Genomic DNA, 21,183 nt, shown 5'->3' with positions numbered 1-21,183 from the left:
CACCCTGAATTTCGATTGATTCCAACTGTAAATCAACAGTTTCAACATCAATCGATAGAGGAGAAGTAAAGAGGTGAAACTGATTTTCATATTTCTTAAAATCTTCTTTCGAATTTCTAATAACTTAATTTCATTGGCATATTTGAAAATTTCAATTTCGATGATTTTTGTAATAATGATTGAAAACATTCCAAATGGGATAAATTTTATTTTTGAATTTGTTTTTGCCAAAGTAATCATTTCTGTTTGAAAATGTTAATATTGTCAAATAACATGGTAACTGTCTTGTAGCTTAAGATTAAGTTGACTTGTAATGTCAACTGAAAAAGCCAGGTCCTTTATCCATTGATCATTTTTTAATATTTCACATTCAGAATTTTTCGATTCTAAAAAAATGGTAATTTCGTCCAGCAGTTCGAAGAATCGCTTTAAAACTTTGACTGGAAAGCCATCTAGTTTCTGTATAATGAGGTAGATCGCTATATTCACTTTGTATATCTTCTAAAAAGTTACTAAATTGGAGATGATTAAGTCCACGTGCACGAATATAATTTACAATTTTACTGACATTTTTTAGGACATGTCTAACATTTAAAACTTTGGAGCATAGTGTTTGCTGATGAATGCTGAAAATTATTATTACCTTGTTCTTTGCATTTTTCTTTTAAATTTGTAAAACTCCTTTAACACCACCAGTCATGGCAGAGCGATATCCCTTACATCTGTACTTTCGTCAGTTGAAAGGGAATAGGTCTGAAATGTTGGAATTATTTATTTAAGTTGATTCCTTAAGTTCCCGGCTATATCATCAATTCTGCTAGCAATGGTATTTCGAAATAAGCTTATATTTTTAAATTTCTTTAATTGATCAGGACACAACACTTTGACTGTTTTAATAATACATTCGCGAATAAATTCCCCTTCAGTGAATGGTTTCGACTTGTTTGCAATTAAATGTGATAACAAATAACTGGTTTTTACCGTAGCTCTATTATCTTCAATAGGTTTGGTAAATACACTTTGTTGATTTTGAAGTGTCAACTTTAATTCTGACAATTTATCTTCACGAAGTTTCGCAACATATACGTCATAGTTTTCTTTATGATTTGTATCGTAATGCCTTTTAATATTGTATTCTTTGCAAACTGCAATAGTTTCTACATATCAGCCATCAAAATTTTTTCCCTTGAATACAAAAATATTGAAACTTCCATTTTTCTTGAAAACTACGATGTTCTTCTTCAATGAATCATTTTTTACTCATACTGCCTGAAGGTTTCGATATTATTTTTATAAATTCTCTATTAATTATAAAGAAAATACTACACTTTCTTACTACTTGAAAATTGCTAACGGCTAGCCTCCGATTGCTGTGGTTAGTGATGTAGCCGCGTATGTACGTAGACTTGCTACGTTAAAATTCGGTATTTATACCGAATTTTAAACGTAGATTTTTTGAAATGACAAACAGAACATTATTTCCTTTAGAAATTGCAGATTGGCGTATAAAATAATCTGAAGTGGAAATGATAATTTTTTTTCAATATGTTTATTTAATTCGGTGTTGTCAATGTTAAATAATCATATTGGTTACAAAGTTTGGGGGGGCCGCATATTACTTGCCCGCGTTTTTGACATGGCTGGTCTAAACTATCGAAATATAAAGATTGTATAAACAAAAATAATTAGAATGTAACCGTGTGATTTGTGGGTATAAACACCTTCTCGGTATACTCTTTTTCTCTAAAAGCATCAAAATACTTTTTGGAGAATACTTTTAATGTCAATGCAAGAAAAAAAAAAAAAAAAGAAACCATTCCAAAAGTGCATAACGGGAATCCAGAGCATATAAGTGCTTAGATGGACTCTACGTACGCTGGAAGGAGCTTAATCATTCTAAAAGCCTAATAGACAGCTTTTGCAGTGACACGGAAATAATTATGCCTTACACTATATTACATGAATAATTTTTCTTGACATTAAAGTCTGCTTAGCTGACCCAAATGATTTTATTCTGATACAAGCATCCTGCAAATTAAACCCAGTCTGACGCCTAACCAAAAAACATTGCGGCAGGCGTTAAAGGACAATTATTGCGATGTGTAAATTAGATCATAAGGGGCATCTAAACTGCTGATGTTGTACACAATGGAAATCAATGTTTTCCTGCATGAACAGGTAAAATATTTAGAGATTCTTAACGCAATGTCTGCCGAACGAATGGCTTCAATCGAAGCGACGCAATTGCGACCTAGCATAGAAGAATAGTTCAGTGACTTGACTCTTTTCAAGGGATTTACTTTTCACTTGGAATGAAGTTTTCTTGGTTCAAAGTCATCATGCCTGAGTCAACTTTTGAAGTAATTGTACAACTCCTTTGGGGTCTTAACTTCGTGAATTAAGATTCAGAAATATATATCACGTGTGGAATGTTTCTTGATCATTTCTATTTTTCTTGTTAAATAAAGTTTCAACTTTAACATAAAATGTATTATATGATTTGTCACATTCACAGTTATATACAGATTGAGTTCGACACAAGTCCCACGACATCCTTGAAAAATTCCTTGGCAAGCCGCAGTCCTTTTTGGAATTCCTGACCTAGATATTCATACAGATAGCGAACCCAGACTGATGCTCCACATCACTCTAAATGTCAGTAGTGCAATTATTTATATGTTGGTAAACTAAAGTTATTTTTGTAGGCAGTACTATATTTATCGCAAATAAAACTACCCACTTAAATACGTGAATATTATAATTTAGGGTGGCAAATAGACTGAGCATGAAGGAAGCTAACATTAAATTTTAAAAATGGGAAACATTTTTATGTTTCTTCTCCTCCTTATATATAAAAGATGCAGATATACTCACTTAAGATTCACAAACATCCAAGGTATCAGTATACGACGATATGTATGGCTCCGATCTTCGCTACGTAATCAAGCGGGTGGAACTGTGCGACCTCTACGGGAGTGACGTTGCACAACTCCACCACACTCTTAGGGCCGCCAAGCCCTCCAGAGCTAATCTAACCATTTAAAGTCAGTGAAACACAAATCACCACAACACAAAACAAAAAACACCTGAAAAACAGGGAAAAAACAAAATTGCAGATGTGGCCAACGGAGAACCAAATACATCTTGTCTGTGGGCCCTCGGAGACCAGGGTAAACCAACCACCTATAAAACACCCATCTCCTTTGCAAACATCGCCGTATGTAACGTCATAAAGGACGCCGCTATGCCGTTCCTCCCACCTGAAAACACCCTACCACCTTCCACAACATACCCCCACGCAGCTCAAAAAGAGCCAAAAAATATATCCCCTGCGGGCACATCGCCGGAAGTGATAAATCAAAGTGCGATCAACAAGACGTGCTCGCACCCACCCATTTACACCTGAAAACCACCCACCCCGGTCTTTACTTTCAACGACACATCTATCCCTCTTTAATAAAACATCCCACATCAAAAACACCTCCATCTGCCCTCCTTACGTTTTCCCCAAAACATATCCATCTCCTCAAAAATCCACCCGTCCTGTCCGACCTCAAAACACTTCTATACAATCCTGCCAACACACGCATATGCCCTTCTGATGACGCCATATTGATCATAAAAAAGTAAACTCTAATTCCTAATAGAACACTAAAATCCATAATAATACTAACAAAGCATTCATTGCGAACAAGGGCTCATTAAAAAAGTATTACAACCAACTTTAAAACCACACGAAAGAAAAGCACGAACAAATATAATCTGAAAGAAAAAAAAAAAAATCTGTGTAGCACACTCTCCCTCGATGAGTCTTTGGACTCCCTAGAGATGTCAAATAATAATAATAATAATAACAGTTCCTTTTATTTCGCAAGTTGACGCATTATGGTTCTTGGTCTTCCGCTTGGTGCCGTGCGGATCGCCATAACATCAAACCGGTGACGTCAGATCGTACCGCCTACTAGAGCAGGTAACCGTTACGTAGAGAGTATTGGAGACAGGGTCATGTCAGTAGCGGATTATGTTCCTTTGAGGACAGAGGCGCAAATAAATAATAAATATTAACGTTCACTAAATTTTAGAGGTATATTATCTTTTTGCCATGTAATGTTTGAAGCCTCTCGAGACGACGAGGCCCTAGGCGCGCCTATTGAGTAATCCCTATTGAGTTGAAGTATGTGTCAGGTAGTGAGATAGTTATGGTTGAAGAAAGCTAGAATTGCCAGAATGTGAGTGAAAATAGTGACTTGATAGAGAATTGCGATGTACAAGATGGCAATGAGAGCGGTGATCTAAGAAAGAGTGAAAGCAACCATACAGAGAGAGAAAATGGTTTAAATGATAAAAATAATGAGAAATTATTTGTAGGAAGTGAGATCGCTAGGTTGCGCGCAGTGATACAAAATGCGCAGCGTCAATTAGAGCACCTGCAAAACTCTTTCCAGAGTGATTCGGCTAACGTAAAAAAACAGTGTAAGAATGAGAGAGTTTCTGAAATGAAGGAAAGAGTGTTGTATGGTGACTCGTTATTAAGAGGGGTGAGAGATGGCAGTGTAACTAAATCGTACTTACCGGGTGCGAAATTTAAGGATGTAAGTGAGAGTATTAGAGTGCAAAAACAGAGGGTGAAAGAATTAATAATTGTGGCGGGTACGAATGAATTGAAAGGTGATAAATTTTTTATGAGAGAGGTCTTGAAAGTATTGTTAAAGGTAGCGAAAGAAAAGAGTGACAGAGTTAGAATGGTTAGTCTGTTGCCGCGGTATGACAGAGAGGAGTTTAGGAGGAGGGCCATAATTGCAAATGACATTATGCGTAGGTTATGCAGACGGTGTGGTGTGGAATGAATTTGAAGGGTGAAAGGACTTATACAAGATGGATGGCCTGCATTTGAATGGACTTGGTGTGCGGAGACTGGAAAGAGTGTTGCTGAATGAAGTGAAAATGGGTGTGCAAAACCAGGGAAACTAGAACTACCAAGGAGGGGGGTGGGAATGGATATGCAGACATCAGTGAGACAGATGAGTGTAAGAATGTATATAATGTACCCGAGCCAGCACTAAGGACAAAAATGGGAATGGGTCATTTAGAATAACGTATCAATATAGGGGTGGGACTAAGGGATCACTGCATTTCATGTATACTAATACCAGGAGTATTAGGAACAAGAAGGAAGAATTTTTGGCCTTGATTGGCTCTTCCTGGACACAGGTTATTGGCATTAGTGAAACATGGCTGACGGAAGATGATATAGTTAGTGGGATAGAATGTGTAGGTTATAGTGTGTTTAGGAGGGACAGAGAGAATAAAATGGGGGGAGGAGTGTTATTGATGATAGCTGATGAACTGCAGCTAAGGAGAATTGAAGTAGTATTGCAGGATAGCGAAAGGAGCTCATTTGAGGCTATTTGGTGTGAGATTGAGACTAGCAGAACAAAATATACAGTTGGGTGCTGCTATAGACCAGGTGATGGAATAGATGGTGGAGATAGTATGCATAGGGAAATTGATGAAATGAGTGGAAGGAGGGTAATTATTATGGGGGATTTCAACTATGGTAACATTGATTTGAAGGAGGAGAGGACACATATGAGGAAGGAAAAGGATTTTATTCAATTATTAAGGGATAACTATCTGAGAGAGCTTGTATTGAAAATACTAGGGGTGTGAGAGTGCTTGACCTGGTAATAGCATCTGAGAATTTGACTGTAATGAATATGACCATGTTGCCACCTATTGGTGAGAGTGATCATAAGGTCTTGACCTGGGAGGCGGCTAAAGGTGTGGAATTTTCGATTAAGACAGGATATATGTGGAATTACCGTGCTGGCAAGTATGACAAGCTTAGGAGATTGCTTGGATCAGTGCCATGGCATGTACAACTGCAAGGGCTGGACGTCGATAGAGCATGGGAAGTGGTCAAGGAGCATTTACAGGAGGTAATGGCTGATTGTATACCTAGGGTCCGAATAGTAAAACAAGTAGGGGGTTAAATGGATGAATAACACCATTAAGCTTGAGCTGCAAAAAAAGAAACAACTGTGGAGGGAATTTAAAGAAAGGGGTGACCTGCAGGCACACGAACGGTATAAAGTGCAGGCCAGAAAGGTAACGAGTGTGGTAAAAAAAAAGCAAAAGCGGATTATGAAAGGAAACTAGCTTTGCAAGCAAAAGAGAATCCAAAACAGTTCTTTCAATATGCTGCAAGCAAGAAAAAAACTGTACACGGCAAAATGATTTTAAGGAATGACGATGGTAAGGAGGTCACTGAATCAGTCGATATAGTGGAGTTACTGAGCGCGCACTTTGCAAAAGCATATCATCCAGGTGGTGACATTGAAAAAGTGAAGGAACCATTAGTTTATACGGGAATAGTGATGAATGAAGTGGAGGTGACTAGTCTATTACAGAACCTTAATGTGAACACATCTGTGGGATTGGATGGTATACCCGCACGGGTCTTGCGTGAAGCGGCTAAAGAATTATCAGTGCCCTTGACCACGTTGTTTAATCTGAGTCTCAGGTCTGACTTAGTCCCGAAGGCGTGGAAAGAGGGGAAAATAGTTTCACTGCATAAAGGAGGATCCAAGACTACGGTTGCAAATTATCGACCGATCAGCATATCAGGAGTCGTTGTCAAGGTCTTAGAGAAAGTAGTCAAGGGAAAAATACAGGAATGGATTGATGAAAACGAGATACTGTACAGGGGACAGCATGGCTTTGTGAAGGGTAGATCATGCTTCAGTAACTTGCTCAAGTTTTATAACAAGGTGACGGCTGAACTGGATAAGGGAAATGGGTTTACAGTGATACTGCTGGACCTGGCAAAGGCGTTTGACAGGATACCACATGGAATACTAATCCGTAAACTACAACATATGGGAATGGATATAGGGTTGGTGAGATGGATAGGTGGTTGGTTGATGGAGAGATATCAAAGAGTAGTTTATTCAGGAGTAGAGTCCAAAAGATGGCCTGTGACTAGTGGTGTGCCGCAGGGTTCTGTTTTTGGACCACTGCTGTTTAATCTGTTCATTAACGATATAGGGAAGGATCTAAGTGGAACAATTCATTTGTTCGCTGATGATGCAAAGTTGGGTAGGGCAATAGTGAATGCAGAAGATGTCAAAGCCTTGCAGGATGACTTAGATAGACTGGAGTTCTGGGCTAAGGAGAATGGATGTCAATTTAATGTGACAAAATGTGAGGTTATGCATTTTGGGGTGAAAAGATTAGCAGCAGTATACCACATTGGTAGAACTGTACTCCAAGAGATTGACGAGGCCAGGGACTTGGGAGTGTTGGTGGATAAGGAGATGAAGTTTAGGGGACACACTGCAAAAGTAGCTAAATCAGCTCATCAACTCACTTGGTTGTTGAAAAATACCTTGACGAGCAGAGACAAGCAAGTTATTGTACCTCTGTACCGAGCCTTGATAAGACCTAATCTCGATTACTGTGCCCAGATTTGGTCACCTCGGTTCCTTCTTGATGGGGAGGAGGTGGAGAGGATCCAGAGGCGAGTGACTAAGATAACAGGTCTATGGAATGAACCATATGAAAACAGGTTGAAGATTTGTGGGTTGCAGAAACTAGTTGATAGGCGGAGGAGGGGTGATATGACTGAGATATTCAAATTATTGAAGGGTTTCTATAAGATTAATTCAGAAGATATTTTTGAGAATAGGACTGATAGTGGGTGGACTAGAGCCATCCATGGAAGCTTGGTAAGTGTGTGGTTAGCAAGGGTGTTAGAACTGGGTTCTTTACTTTTAGAGTGGTAAATGAGTGGAATAAGCTGCCAGAGTCTGTTGTGGGTGCTATGACGTTGAACGAGTTCAAGACAAGGTATGATAGATACTGTGAGAATGTAATCGCATAGTTGTGTGGACATGATGTTTAGGGCCTCCCTCGATGAGTCTAAGGATTCCTGGAGTCGCCCGAAATAATAATAATAATCCGCCACTGGCTACCGTCTTAAACTCAGACCGAGGTTTTATGCTAATTCCATCACAAGAACTGTTGATGTACAAGTTTAGCAGTCGTTTAAGGGTAACCTACTTAGGCAATATTGCACTATAATATTCACAAAAAGTTAATATTATAAACATCATAATATTTTTATAAAACTTTAATATTCTAAACATAATAATGTTTAGAATATTAAAAAGCACAGTGTCGAAAACCGAAATATTCTAAAATCCAGTTTGAGACAATTGCAGAATATGTTGCTTGTGGCGCCATCTCTTAACTAATTAGAAAACTATTTTTCAAAAAGATTGGTATTTGAAAATATTGCTATGCGTATCTATTTTTCAAATAGATACATAAGTATGTGAATGAACAGTCCTACTGAAAAGAAGAAGAAACAGATACGCGAATAATAAACAAGTGGTTGTTATCTAGACGAACTGCAGATCACCGTTCCAAAATATATTCCAAGAATTTTAGAACAGTCTGAAATATATTTAGGACTGCATGGTGGTGCCCCTATAATAATAGTAACTGCAGTTGGCATGTATGCCTCTTAAAAATTTGTCGTATGTATCTGATCGTTCAACTCGGGCATTTTATTCTGTAAAATAGCAAACCGCATTTTACGGAGGTCTCATAATCTTGAGTTATTCAGTCGTATTTTCAAATCGATACTATTAGAAAGGAAATCAGGCTCATCTGATCCAGAAGATGTGTTGGAAAAATCATACTCCCTAAACTTTTTTTTTTTTTTTAATATCTTTCCCGGTGTAATTTTCCGAGTTGATAGCGCCAGTGGAGACTGACTTACAATCGTACAAAAGTTGTAAGCATGCTTGAGAGGCTACGTGGTCATGCAACGTCGCTTCCCCCTTAGAATGATTTTCCATAAAACACCGGCACCAGACTAAATTGTGGAGATCGTGGGATCCCAGTTATGGTACTTATGACAAATCATGACAGTGACCACACGATCGTTGTGCATTTGTAGGAACGGATTCCTCGGACTTTGTTCAAATGTTGCTTAGAATACCGTTCGAAGCTGCATTTTCTGAAACATGCCCACAACTGTAATGCTATTTGCTTGTTAATAACCATTAAGACATGCAGGTCCACTTATTTACTTGCATGTGTTTTTTCTAACTAGTTTTCACATGAGACTCAATAACGCATGAGACTCTTTAAAGTATTATGCCGTTCAAATCAGAGTCTATAAATATTTCTTGTGCTCTAGACGCGGTTCGAATGACTGTGGTGGTATTCACTCGCACGCGCAAATATCCTAGTTGGAATTTCTCCATTTCTTGGGTGAGAAATTCCTAACTATTCGCAAGAACGCCTTTTTAAGCAAACAATATCTTATATACTTTTTTCAGTGATGACATTCTGCAGAATTTGCTACTGCCTTTAAAGAAGTTTTGAGCATATGCCCCCCCCCCCCCGATACGTTGGCAATTTCTTTCTGCGTCTGCTTTTTATACTGCGAATGAGGAGTGGTATGCAAATTATGCGGTCACTGAATTGGATCTGTGGTCTCTCGGAGATTCTCAATCTTCCCAGTTGAAGATCGTGGAAATGCAGCATTTCATTATGTTAGTAAATTTACAGGTGAACAATAATTTTATTTTTATCCTGCGACATTTTACATTTTTTAATGGAATATTTAAAATAATCTCCATGATGGAAAGTTTTTTTTTTTATATACTATTATAAAATTATTGTATTACTTTACGGGTCACCTAGACTTGCAATACATGCAGGCACAAACTTGACTTATTCGTCTGTTTGCTTACTTGGAAAATGGAGTAGAACCAGGTTTAAAATAGCTTGGTATCTTTAACAATCTCCATGATGTTTCAACTGTGTATTTTTTTTTTACTTAGTTTAAAACATATTATTTAAGAATAAGTGTTTGTTAACTGGCTTAACTCCAAAAATGTGAAAAGAAAATCAAAAAACGACAGCAAAACTACAGCGACTATAAATCATATTTTATATGGTTTTATAAGATATGTACTCAAATGATTATTCGTCCACAAGTGATTAATTTGTTACCTTTTTTTTTTCTTAATTAAATCCAAAAGGCGTTAATAATACATCGAAAACGTCTAATAAATTCATTGTAACACCTTTCCAATGTGTTCAAATTAAAATATCTAAGAATTATTTCCACTTCAGTGCATTGAAAAATTTAAATTCAGCAGGACGACACCCCCCCCCTCTCTTTAAAGTATTATGCCGCACAATCTCAAATGAAAAATCGTCACAGCCCAATTAGTAAGAGAAACATTTCAAATCGGTCGGTGTCCTTCAGCTAAAAATGTTCACAGGACATGCAAGTTATCTTACCTGCAAAAGAAGTTGATCTCCACACCAGAAACATTTTCTACGAAGACAGAATGGATCAATAATCCTGCAGAAAAGGGGGAAACATTCTATATCGTCTGATTCTAATCCAAACATCTTTCTCGAGGCGAATAATCAGTTCTAACCAATTTAAATTATCGTTAATCTAACCTGATCAAACACCCACAAGAGTTTGCACGCACTGCACATCAAAAGGAAGTATTTCGCAAAATTCACTTCTCACAAATGCATCGAAAATAAAGTCGAAATTGGGGACTTCTTTCCAATAAAAAATGTCGTAACTATATGTGCTACACTACGCCTCTAATCCTTATTTCTTCTTTCCTGTTCTCGTACGTTTTTTTTTTTTAATCTATGCGCATGCGCGAGTTTAGAATAGTAAATTATTAGACCATATCCTTCTCAGGAATTCGTGTGAATACGTAGAAAAACTGACTGCGAAAATTTAGAGATATTAAGGGAAAATTATGCAGAAATATCTTACTCGCCTGGCATAATTTATTTAGAGAGTCATAATTTACATTTTTTACTTCAAATCATCAAAAATAACAGAAGTGTTGAGTTGTCTGTTATAATTTTGATAAAGGAATTCACATAATTTGATTCAACAAATTTAAATTACTATCTCTTCAATGTTTCACGTAACGATTGCAGTAATTGTGTTCAAAAAGTTCGATCATTTTCTCAAAACTAGCCTGTTGAATAAGTCAAGCACGTTATGGAAACAATTCGCAAAGTTTCCACTAATATAATTAGCAACCATTTCAGGTTGCAGTAAGTTTCAGAAGAGATTTGTTTGTTAGATAGCAAATTATATCATTAATTTTTTGTCGAGTGCTGCGATACACTTGTCTTGGTAGAACGGTAATTTCGTAAACAACATCGCTTAAGTAATTAAAAGAAACAAAAAGGAACAACGGAAGCTGGAGATAGGCTCCAATCTGAAAGCCGTGACTCAGTCAACTAGCCGCTTCTAAATTGGATCTCCAGCTTTCTCAGTACTTGGCATGCATTTTTAAAAATATATGTTAAAAATGTATCAATCTGGTCATAATCCGTTTAATTCTGCTATGCTCGCGGTGTATGAGACACTTTTCTCTCTTCTTCCTTTATAACATAACATATGATCTACTTTGGTTCTGTTGTTCAAAAACAGACGGGAGGGGGAAGAGATTAATTGGAAAACAACGATATTTCGAAAAACTTATCTCTTCATGTTAGACCTTATTTCTCGGCAGTCTTTTGAAAATGCGAGCAATTTATCGTCCTGAATGGCTGCTCTTCGACTAACAGGCTATGAGTTCGGATCTCACAGTGGGTATGCATGTTCGTGAATGTCATCAGGTGGCAATGAAAATTCATTTTCTTGCGTGAGATCACTAACCTGCTTGTCGGAGGCTGTAGTAGCATTTTTTGTTTGGTCTCCAGACCAGAATTCGCATATTATCTAATCCTTAGCCAACTCAAGGTACTGAAGTACTATAGACGTTTATAACCTTTGGCCAGTGGATTCGGATAAAAGTAAAAACCGTCTTCAATTTTATCGAAATCGGTTGAAAGATTTGACCTCTACAGGGGAATTTAAAACACCTTACAACTACCTTCCTGCTTATGTCCTAATTTACTTTTGTCCGATCGTGTTGAAATTTGATGAACCTTCAACAAAATGTTACTAAATTGACTTTTGAAGATTTCATTGAAGAAGGAACGGCGCAAGTCCAGAACTAGCCAAAAGTGCTTTTCTTCACGCACGTTTTAATTTTTTTTACTAAAAATAGGTGTTCTTCGTCATTACTGGAAAGAATGCATATCATAATTGAATACGTGTCTTAGAGACACTTTTAGATGTCAGACTACCCTGCCTATTCAGATTAATACATAAAGAAGCATTGAGTGGTATGTGTAACGTAAAGTTCAGACGTAAGGCGATAAAGAAATTTAGTCCGTGGTAATCAAAGGATGACATTTGGTCAAAAATTAAGTGCTAGTAACCTTCCAGATTATTTGCTTTTGGATGTTAGAGAATGCTTTATGTATAATATAGATATTGTAATATGCAGTTGCCGTTTAAATTGATTCTGCAAAGATATGATCAGCATATCTTAACATTTTCCCCCCCCCCCTTTAATTTTCCATGCGATTTCTTTTGTAGTTGAAATCGACCTTTTTTTTTTAATTGGACCTTCAATGCATGAGTGAGTGAGTATCTTGCTTAATTATTGCTGGTTTTGTGTTTAAAAGCCTGGTTTGTATGTTTATGATGTAAGATGGATGTATACATCCATCTTACGCCATTGAAATAAAGCATCATCATTACCACTGAAAGCTCGTCTCTTTCGCTTTTGACAATAGACACTATCCCATAAGACACGAAATAAGAACGCACAACGTTACATCCGTAACGTTGCGGACTAAAATTATATTCATCCTCACGAAAAATGTAGTTTGAACCGCCGCCTGTTACAGTAGATTCATCACCTTGAGGGAGTATTATTAAACCACTGCGACATCTCAAAACATCTGTACTACACTAGTTCAGCTATGTTGGTCATAGTTTTTGTAAGAGATTCTTATTCTGTGTTTTCAACTTCTCCTAACAAGGAGTCATATTCAGATGTTAAAACGAAGAGTCATTTTGTGCAGGAAGATTGATATCTAAATTCTCTTCATTTGTGTGTGTATGTGCGCGCGCGCGCGCTCATACTGAACTGAGACTCGGCATGATATTGTCCGTAGATTAAGAGTTGCCGTGTTATTGCACTACTTAAAATTAAAATGCCATATTGGTTTTTCAGAAATAATGATTTCCAAAGAGTTTGGTGTTTGGAAGCGCTCTGAGACCAGGGTATTATATTTGTTAACTGCGAATGTTCTTCTGGTCAGTTTGCTTAATTTACGGAATGAAAAAAACCCAGTTTTCGGGAGGAAAGTCTGCCACCTCCTGCTTCTTAGTTAAATTTTAACTGAATTCTATTCAAAGATGATCGAAACAGCGTGTTTACATAAACCCAGTCTTTCCGGATCGTGTCATTTAAATAATGCAATACCAGGCGAAGTGTGGGCGGAACAGGTTCATCGTGCTGTCCTAATGTTACTACTTTACTTTCAAATACTGTGGTTTCTTATCCCAAATATTGGTTATTGACTGAGCAATTTCTCTTTATTTTATTTTATTTATTATAAACTTAAAAAATTGGGGAACAAGAAAATATAAGGCGCATTTGCTCTTCTGTTTACATTTCCTTTAGATGCAATGGTGCTCTTATTACCATGTGAACTGGACCAGTGGTGTAGAATATGATCATTTAATACTTCACTTTCTGCTTTATTTATCTTTTTACTTTGGCTGATTAAATTTGAGTTTCTATAATTAACTGTGTAACTCATATTTGTTACAATTTGTGATATAATTCCATAAAACAATGCATTTTTTCTCCATCGCACAAATGCAAGTCCAAGAGATATTTCGAAATGAATTTGATGCCATCATTTCAACTGTTATCAGCTGAAAAGATTGGCATCAATTTTAAAATGTTGTGCCAAGCGATATGTATACTTTATGGATGCCTGAGCTTTCATGGAGAGAGTTATTTACCTTCCATTCAGTCAATATCACATTTTGTTTATTTACAAGGTTTACGAACTCGGTAGCATTTCGCTCTACCGGAGGAGGTGATGAGTTATCCAGCATATATCCTCGGCCAGTATTCCTCGAGTGGAGAGCCCGTATTTTTACTAATGAAATCCAAGTACTTCTGAACTTTGACGTACACTCCTGGAACTTCTGGTTGTCCGCAATCGATTCCCCAAGAAACAAGACCTGCGAGAGTGTAGGTCCCGTCTTTCCGGTAACAGACCAGCGGACCTCCTCCATCACCCTGCCATAAGTAAACAAAAAATTGTAAATTTTAATGAGTGAACAAAAATAATTTTAATTGCTTTACTTTTTACAATACAGTAAACCTAAATGTACAACAATAAGCAAGAATACCCAAGAAAAATGTACAATACTTAATAAAATCTAGGACACAATTAAATCTAACAAAGCCTACGCATACACAATCCATAAATGTATGCCATATTTTCTGAACAAACAAATATAATTACATTAAAATTAATTGTATCTTTAAGTCTTGAATCAAAATGAAATTAAATTAAATATTTTCCCCCAGTAAGCCATCGCAATATGAAGTGTTTACATTAACTGCTCTTTGAAATAATTAATTATATCATCATCATCATCATCTTTCGTTGATATATTAAGCTCAATTTAGCTTTCCTAAATCGAGTTTCTCTAAGCCAGAGTGCTTAATTTTCTCCGGAGGGTCAGCTTTGTACGTCAACTACACTTTATATTGACAGAGTTGTCCGAGTGAAGTTGAAACCAACTGTGTCATTCTCGTTTCATATTTAATGAATTACATAATCAATGACGATACGATTACACACAATGAAACACTTTGGAATTAGTATATCATCTGATCAGGTAAAAATTCGAAGCTATAACAGGTCACCCTGTAGAGCTCAGACTTTCTTTCTTCCCCTTCCCTAATGGATTTTTACTGCGCAATGCTGACAGTAATTTCACCTTAGACATCGTGTACATTACCATGTTTATATCTATAAATAGAACATGGGAAAATATCGAACATTACGACAAACACCTGAATTTATTGTGGTGCTTATGTTGAAAATATTTTCAACATAAGCGCCACAATTCATTTAGGAGCTAAGGTAGACAATTTCAACAGTTTCGTCTTGTACATTCAACTTCATTGATTAACTAAATATATATAAAATACAAGATTTATAATCATATTATCCTTCATATGTTTGAACTTTGTAAATTAGGTTATAAACCACTCTTCAGGATATAAGATAATAGCAACAACAAATCGAAAAATTGACATGTCAGAAATAAAACATGTCTATAAACTTGTAATGTAGACTTTGTCTGACTGTAAAAGATAGGCTAAACAATCAAAAATATAATATATCAAGACATCATATTCCATCAACACCTTTCTATTACATTGGAAAAGCGGAGACTGGATAGATACCCAATGAAAAAAACAATAGACCCACTGCGAGATCAACTATTGCATTTGTTTTTCTCTATATCTGCCACTTGGTTACACGACAGCCATTTAGATCAAGGAATATAAACGCAGCATTAAGCTTTTCCAGCTAACTTCCAACTGCGCTTGTGTAGTTATGACCAACCAGAGCGTGAAATTCAGTCATATCATCTTACTCTAGTGGCATCACATTACTTGATATTTTCCACGTAAAAACAATTAGGATTTTATTTGACCTATGGTTTCGATGTTGCTGCGAGCAGCTTCTTCGGGATATCTGGGTTACAGGGTCATTTGAGGAAAAAATAAGTATGTAAGAAACCACACACATTCTCAGTTTTCGCCTAATGACCCTGTAACCTAGATCCTGAAGGTACTCAGTAGCAACTGAAGAAATCTACTCCGGATGAAACGTGAAATGATTTATTTGGAAATTATCGTGTAACTACACCATCATGCATAAGAACTACAGAACGTTTGAAACGATTATTTTACTCTGTTCCATTTGTTCTATTGTTTTAAAATCATGCAAAAGAGAATTAAATTAAGAATATTTAAATAAATGTTTGCTTTTTAAACTATTGCACGCAATAGAAATTACTTATAAACTGAATACATCTTATATATCATGCTAGATCAGTGGTTCTTAACCGGTGTTCCCCGGAGCACTTTTGTTCCGCGAACTGGTTACAAGTGTTCCGCCTGTGAAAGATGTCACATGACACAGTTCTGAGTGTAATTGGCTACTCTGAATAAAAATGTCGAGGGGATTATTTCCGTTAAAAGAGAACATTCAGCATACTGGAAGAAAAGATTTCAAATTACTTTCCTCCCTTAAATACACACATTTTTGACGGGATACGAAATCCATTTGGCACAGTTAATACATCGAGTTGTGAATTTTCGTTACAAGAAGAAGAACAATTAGTTACCTTAAGTCAAGGGAAATCCCTCATTATTTTAAAGCCGGATAAGAAACTCGGAGATCGAAATCTAAGAGTTTCATGCCGAAGAACTATCGGCGAGTCCAAGCGTAAGTCAACACCTGGGTAGTACAAAACTAGGGCAACTCGGAGCAAAGGTGGAGCAAGATCCACCGGTCTGGCAATTCGTTAGTAGGGGTATATGTAAGTTCGGTTCACTTAAACCTTGGTATTCCAGGTCTACCTACTCACTGATGAGACCTCAATAAAGGTCGAAACCGGTCTGGGTAGTGACCTCTCCTCATAATGTAAAACAGTAATACATCTCCTAGGAGCTGCGTTTTACATTATGAGACAATATTAAGGATAGTGATGGAACTTGCTCCACCTTTGCTCCGAGTTGCCCTAGTGTTGTACTACCAGGTGTTGACTTACGCTTGGACTCTACGATAGTTCTTCGGCATGAAACTCTTAGATTTCGATCTCCGAGTTTCGTATCCGGCTTTAAAATAATGAGGGATTTATTATCTCCTTAGCTTAATTTTTACGCCGCCGGAAAAATAGCCTCTTGGCTCTTTAAATTAGTTTCCTTGTCAATGGATTTACTCTAAAAATGAAATTCTCTGAAATAACTCTGGAAGAATTTTGGACTTTTGTCCAAGCCGAATACCCAGCTCTCTCTCCACGAGGTCACTGAAAATTTTGTTAGTTTTCAACATCATATTTGTGTGAGCTCGGTTTCTCAATATTAACCAATATAAAAACGAAAACGCGTTAAACACTTACTAATATAGAACAAAGAGATGAGGGTAGCTATATCACACATTAGACCTGATATTGCCGAAATCTGCAAAAGTTAAAAGCTCAAGTATCGCATTAAAAAGAAGGCCCATTTTTATAAAATGCTAGTCCATGCATATTTTTATTGTTAGTTTTATGACTCTAATGCTTTGGTGTTTTCCAAAATTTTTCTTATAATCAAAAGTGTTCCGTGACTTCGAAAAGATTAAGAACCACTGTGCTAGATGAACAGCGCTGTTCGCACTCCCAAATAGGATTTGTGTGTGTTTTCTGTTATTTATTTATTTATCTTTTTATGTTGAGCCCATACACGAGAGGATCAACCTATAGTACATTAGTACCGTGTATGGGTGGTGGGTTGGGAAAGGAGGAATTTGTTTACATTTGATTTGAAGGACTTTAAATTGTATTCGTTGGGAAACACAGCAGGTGAGAGACTGTTCCACAGTGCAGCAGTAGCAGAGATGAAGGAGGAGTGTGTTTCAAGGTGCACTGTGAAGGGATGTTGAGCAGCATCTGCACGTTTTCCAACGAGCTTAGTACTAAGCGGAGGAATTATTGATGCTATTTCAGATGAACATTCTCCATGGAAATATTTGTAGAATACATATATTGCAGAGATCAACCAATCTGTGCGAAAGTGCGGGAAGGGAGAGTGAGTTGGTAAGATATGAGTTATTAATAAGTCTAATTGCCCTCCTCTGTATTCAGTCAAGCATTTTGAGGGAGCTTTTAGGGGCCCCACCCCATATGTGAAAGCAGTATTCAATAGCTGGGTGGATTTGCGATTTTTATAATGTTAACAGCTGTTTTGAAGTGAAGTAACGTCTTGAGCGAAAGAGAAATCCTAATTTTTTAGAAGCTGAGAATGCAATGGTTGTGATGTGATTATGCCAGGGTCCTGACATGCCATGTGCGTGTGTTCTGCGGCGGATTTTGCCAATTTACGGAATTACAAAAAAACAATATTTTCTTTCTGAGAACAAACTTTCATTACCTGCATTAGAAAAGATCTAAAATGTTCTAATCAACGAAATTCATTTTCTGGAGACATTTATTCGCGAGTACTAACACAAGGCTATATATGCATCAAGTACATTTATAAATAAATATATATTTATTTTATGCTGCAGTATTATCCATACTGAGTCTCCGTAGCTTAGTCAGTATAGGCTAAGCCCTTTGGTCGGAAAGACCTGGGCTCGATTCTCGTTCATGATGTGAGGAACCTTTATCTGGTCTCTTTCGACTAAAGGTGAGTTAGCCAGTCTCATACGGAGGTGGGGGTTTCACCCCGAAACTCGGGTTTTTCGTCCCTCAGAACAGCAAACTGTCCCCGTGAACCCACATGGATTGCAGTCACGAATACGTCCTAGCCATATGCAGGTCCCGAGCTCAGGTAAAATTGGGGGATGGGGGAAGATGCAATGGTGAACCATCCTGTAAAAATCTCACCAGAAGCACTTTGTGGGCAAAGTCTACAAATTCACCTACGGTCAGAAATGGCTGAAGGAATAAATCATCACCGTCATTATCCACACTGTTAGGCATCAGCCAGTTAACAGCGACTCAGAGAGGATTTAAGTAGAGATGATATAAATGGCCGCGCAGAACTGTTGTCTCATATGGATGTGGCAGGGTTTTTACTTCTTTATCTGGTCTCTTTTGACGAAAGGTGAGTTAGACGAATCCAACCAACTCGAGTTTTTCATCCCGCAAAACAAACAAACCGGCCAGAAGAACACACGCAATATATAGACATAATACACTGGCCTTAGTTGCTTCGGCGTAAATCTAAATCAGCCAGTCCAGGAACCTCGCATCTACAAATTTATCTTATTGTCAGATGGAGAAGCAATGTGTAAATCGTTCACAACATATACGAAAACAAACGGAACTAAGCAATATTAGTATGAAATAAAATTAATTATTTAATTTTTTTAATTGTTCCTTAGAAAGGATCATTAGAACTGCATCTGTGAATATGCATGGATTGCAGAGTTGGTTGATAGGAGAAAAAGAGGGGATATGATAGAAACATTTAAGTTGCTTAAAGGACTTTATGGGATAGATGCAGTGGAAATGTTTCAGCATTTGGCTAAAGAGACCAGAACGAGGGATCATTCCTGGAAATTGAATAAAGGTGTGGTTAGTAGGGATGTGAGGACTAGATATTTTTTTTGCCTGGAGAGTTGTGAATGAGTGGAATGGGTTGCCGGAGTCAGTTGTGAGTGCTTTGTCTGTTAATGGGTTAAAGGAGAGGTATGATGGATTATATAGTTAGATTGGGTCTCCCGCGATGAGTCTTCGGACTCCATTGAGTTGCCCGTATGATGATGATGATAATAATAATAATAATAATATATTTCGGAGACCTTCTCGTCTAATGGGTGGCATCGGATGTAATTTTGTTTTATTTATTATAGATCATCGTCGACACATTCTTCCTAAACTATAACTAAAATAGTTCAGTAATATTGATATAAATAATATATGTGACACACTCCAACCCACGGAAGGTTGTAAATATACTGCGTTAGTAGCGAACTTAAACAAAGAATTTGTCTGTTTTTCATTAATTTTCGCATATTTTGCACACCGTTTAGATTTTTATAATTATCTGGAAACCAGCTCCAGAAACCAAACATAGAACTTCAAGCCACTTCAGCCTTCCAATTAGCAGGGTTTGTGGAAGTTTCATACTGGGCAATGAAATTCATTCCCACCTAAAAACAGCCACAAACATCCAGTCCGGGATTCGAACCCGAAGCCTTTTAGTTGCATTCGAACCCGAAGCCTTTTAGTTGTTAACCACTTGACCAACCAGGCGGAGAAATTTAGCTGATTATTCTATTTATAATAACAAGCAGAGATCATAATAAAATCAGAAAGTTTAAATCCTTTAAGGAAATAAAAGGGAATGTTTATGAAGTTACAAAGCGAAAGAATTTTAGAACATTTCTAAAGAATGTTCTAAAAATGGACAGCACTGACAACGAATCGATTACGTTGATTACTATAATGTCAATTACATTGCCAGTATAGTAATAAAATATTCAAATAAAAACCTTCGTATATAAATCTGATAGATTTCTATATTTTTCTTTGAATGCTCACACTCTCAATTTACATACGAATCCTAGCAGAGGCACAGATAGTACTAACCACCTTGTTCTAGAATTATGGTAAACCAAATCTGAGGATACTTGGAAAGTCGTGGTGGTCGAAGTGCCGCTGATGATGACAACATTTCTCCTTACCATTTAACCATATTCTTTCCAAAACGATGGGTGGATTTCTAAATCCGATAATAAACGGTTGGGGATTAACTCGAAGGTTACCTGTGATCATTACTAAATTTTTAGCCATCCGTTATACTTTTCAAATTGTTTGCTAAATTACACAGTAAGGAGAAAACTTTAGTGAAAAAAATTCAAGTTGCGGAAGCATCTGAGAAGGATCAAATGGATGATTCGATGGACCTGTGAGAGTTAAAGAACCTTCACGACTTATTTTTAACGGTATTAACAACACCAAACGAATTATTTTATAAAAAAAAATTATGTAGATATGTGGGCGTCGTTCTTAAGATAACAGTCTCCCACTTTTTGACAAATTAATGCAACCATATTTGTTCAAGTTAGGAGAATTTTTCATAGCCATGGCCGACTCAAAAAATAATCTTTCGGTTCTGTAACGACTTCTGAATAGTTCATTACTTTTCTTCCATCTAATCCTGTGTGAAGGGATGTCTAAAGCGTGGTCTGTCAGTTCTGACTTGCCATAGTAATGTAGCGAATGTATTTTTTATGTTCTTCCAGGTGGATGTTAACAGATCTTCCTGTCTTCCCATATTAGGCCAAGTCACAGGGAACTTCATACACTCCAGATTATGCTAAAGGATGGAGTTCATCCTTAGGAGAGCGGATCGGAGTTGCTAATTTAACATGCGGTTTGAATGTGATGGGAAGACCAGGTTTCATTAGAAATGTTCACGAGGAAATATATTAAGAATAATATCTTTGAAAGAAATCAAGAAA

The 21,183-nt window shown here is 37.0% G+C and overlaps 1 protein-coding gene across 1 annotated transcript in view; it reads right to left on the bottom strand.

Moving 5' to 3' along the window:
• Positions 1-13,942: 13,942 nt before the first annotated feature.
• LOC150102930 (phenoloxidase-activating factor 2-like) overlaps positions 13,943-21,183 on the bottom strand; it is a 32,462-nt gene continuing 25,221 nt past the window's right edge. Inside the window, exon 7 of the mRNA XM_090397561.1 lies at positions 13,943-14,219. Coding sequence (XP_090253687.1) covers positions 14,022-14,219 — 198 coding nt within the window. The 3' untranslated portion in view covers positions 13,943-14,021. The remainder of the gene's footprint in view (positions 14,220-21,183) is intronic.

This window comes from Typopeltis vanoorti, chromosome 9, assembly GCF_054136105.1.
Source record: "Typopeltis vanoorti isolate ZY-2024b chromosome 9, IOZ_Tvanoo_1.0, whole genome shotgun sequence".
Lineage (NCBI taxonomy): Eukaryota > Metazoa > Arthropoda > Arachnida > Uropygi > Thelyphonidae > Typopeltis > Typopeltis vanoorti.
The sequence above is the reverse complement of the archived record's forward strand: the minus strand, read 5'-3'. Positions and strand labels throughout refer to the sequence as shown.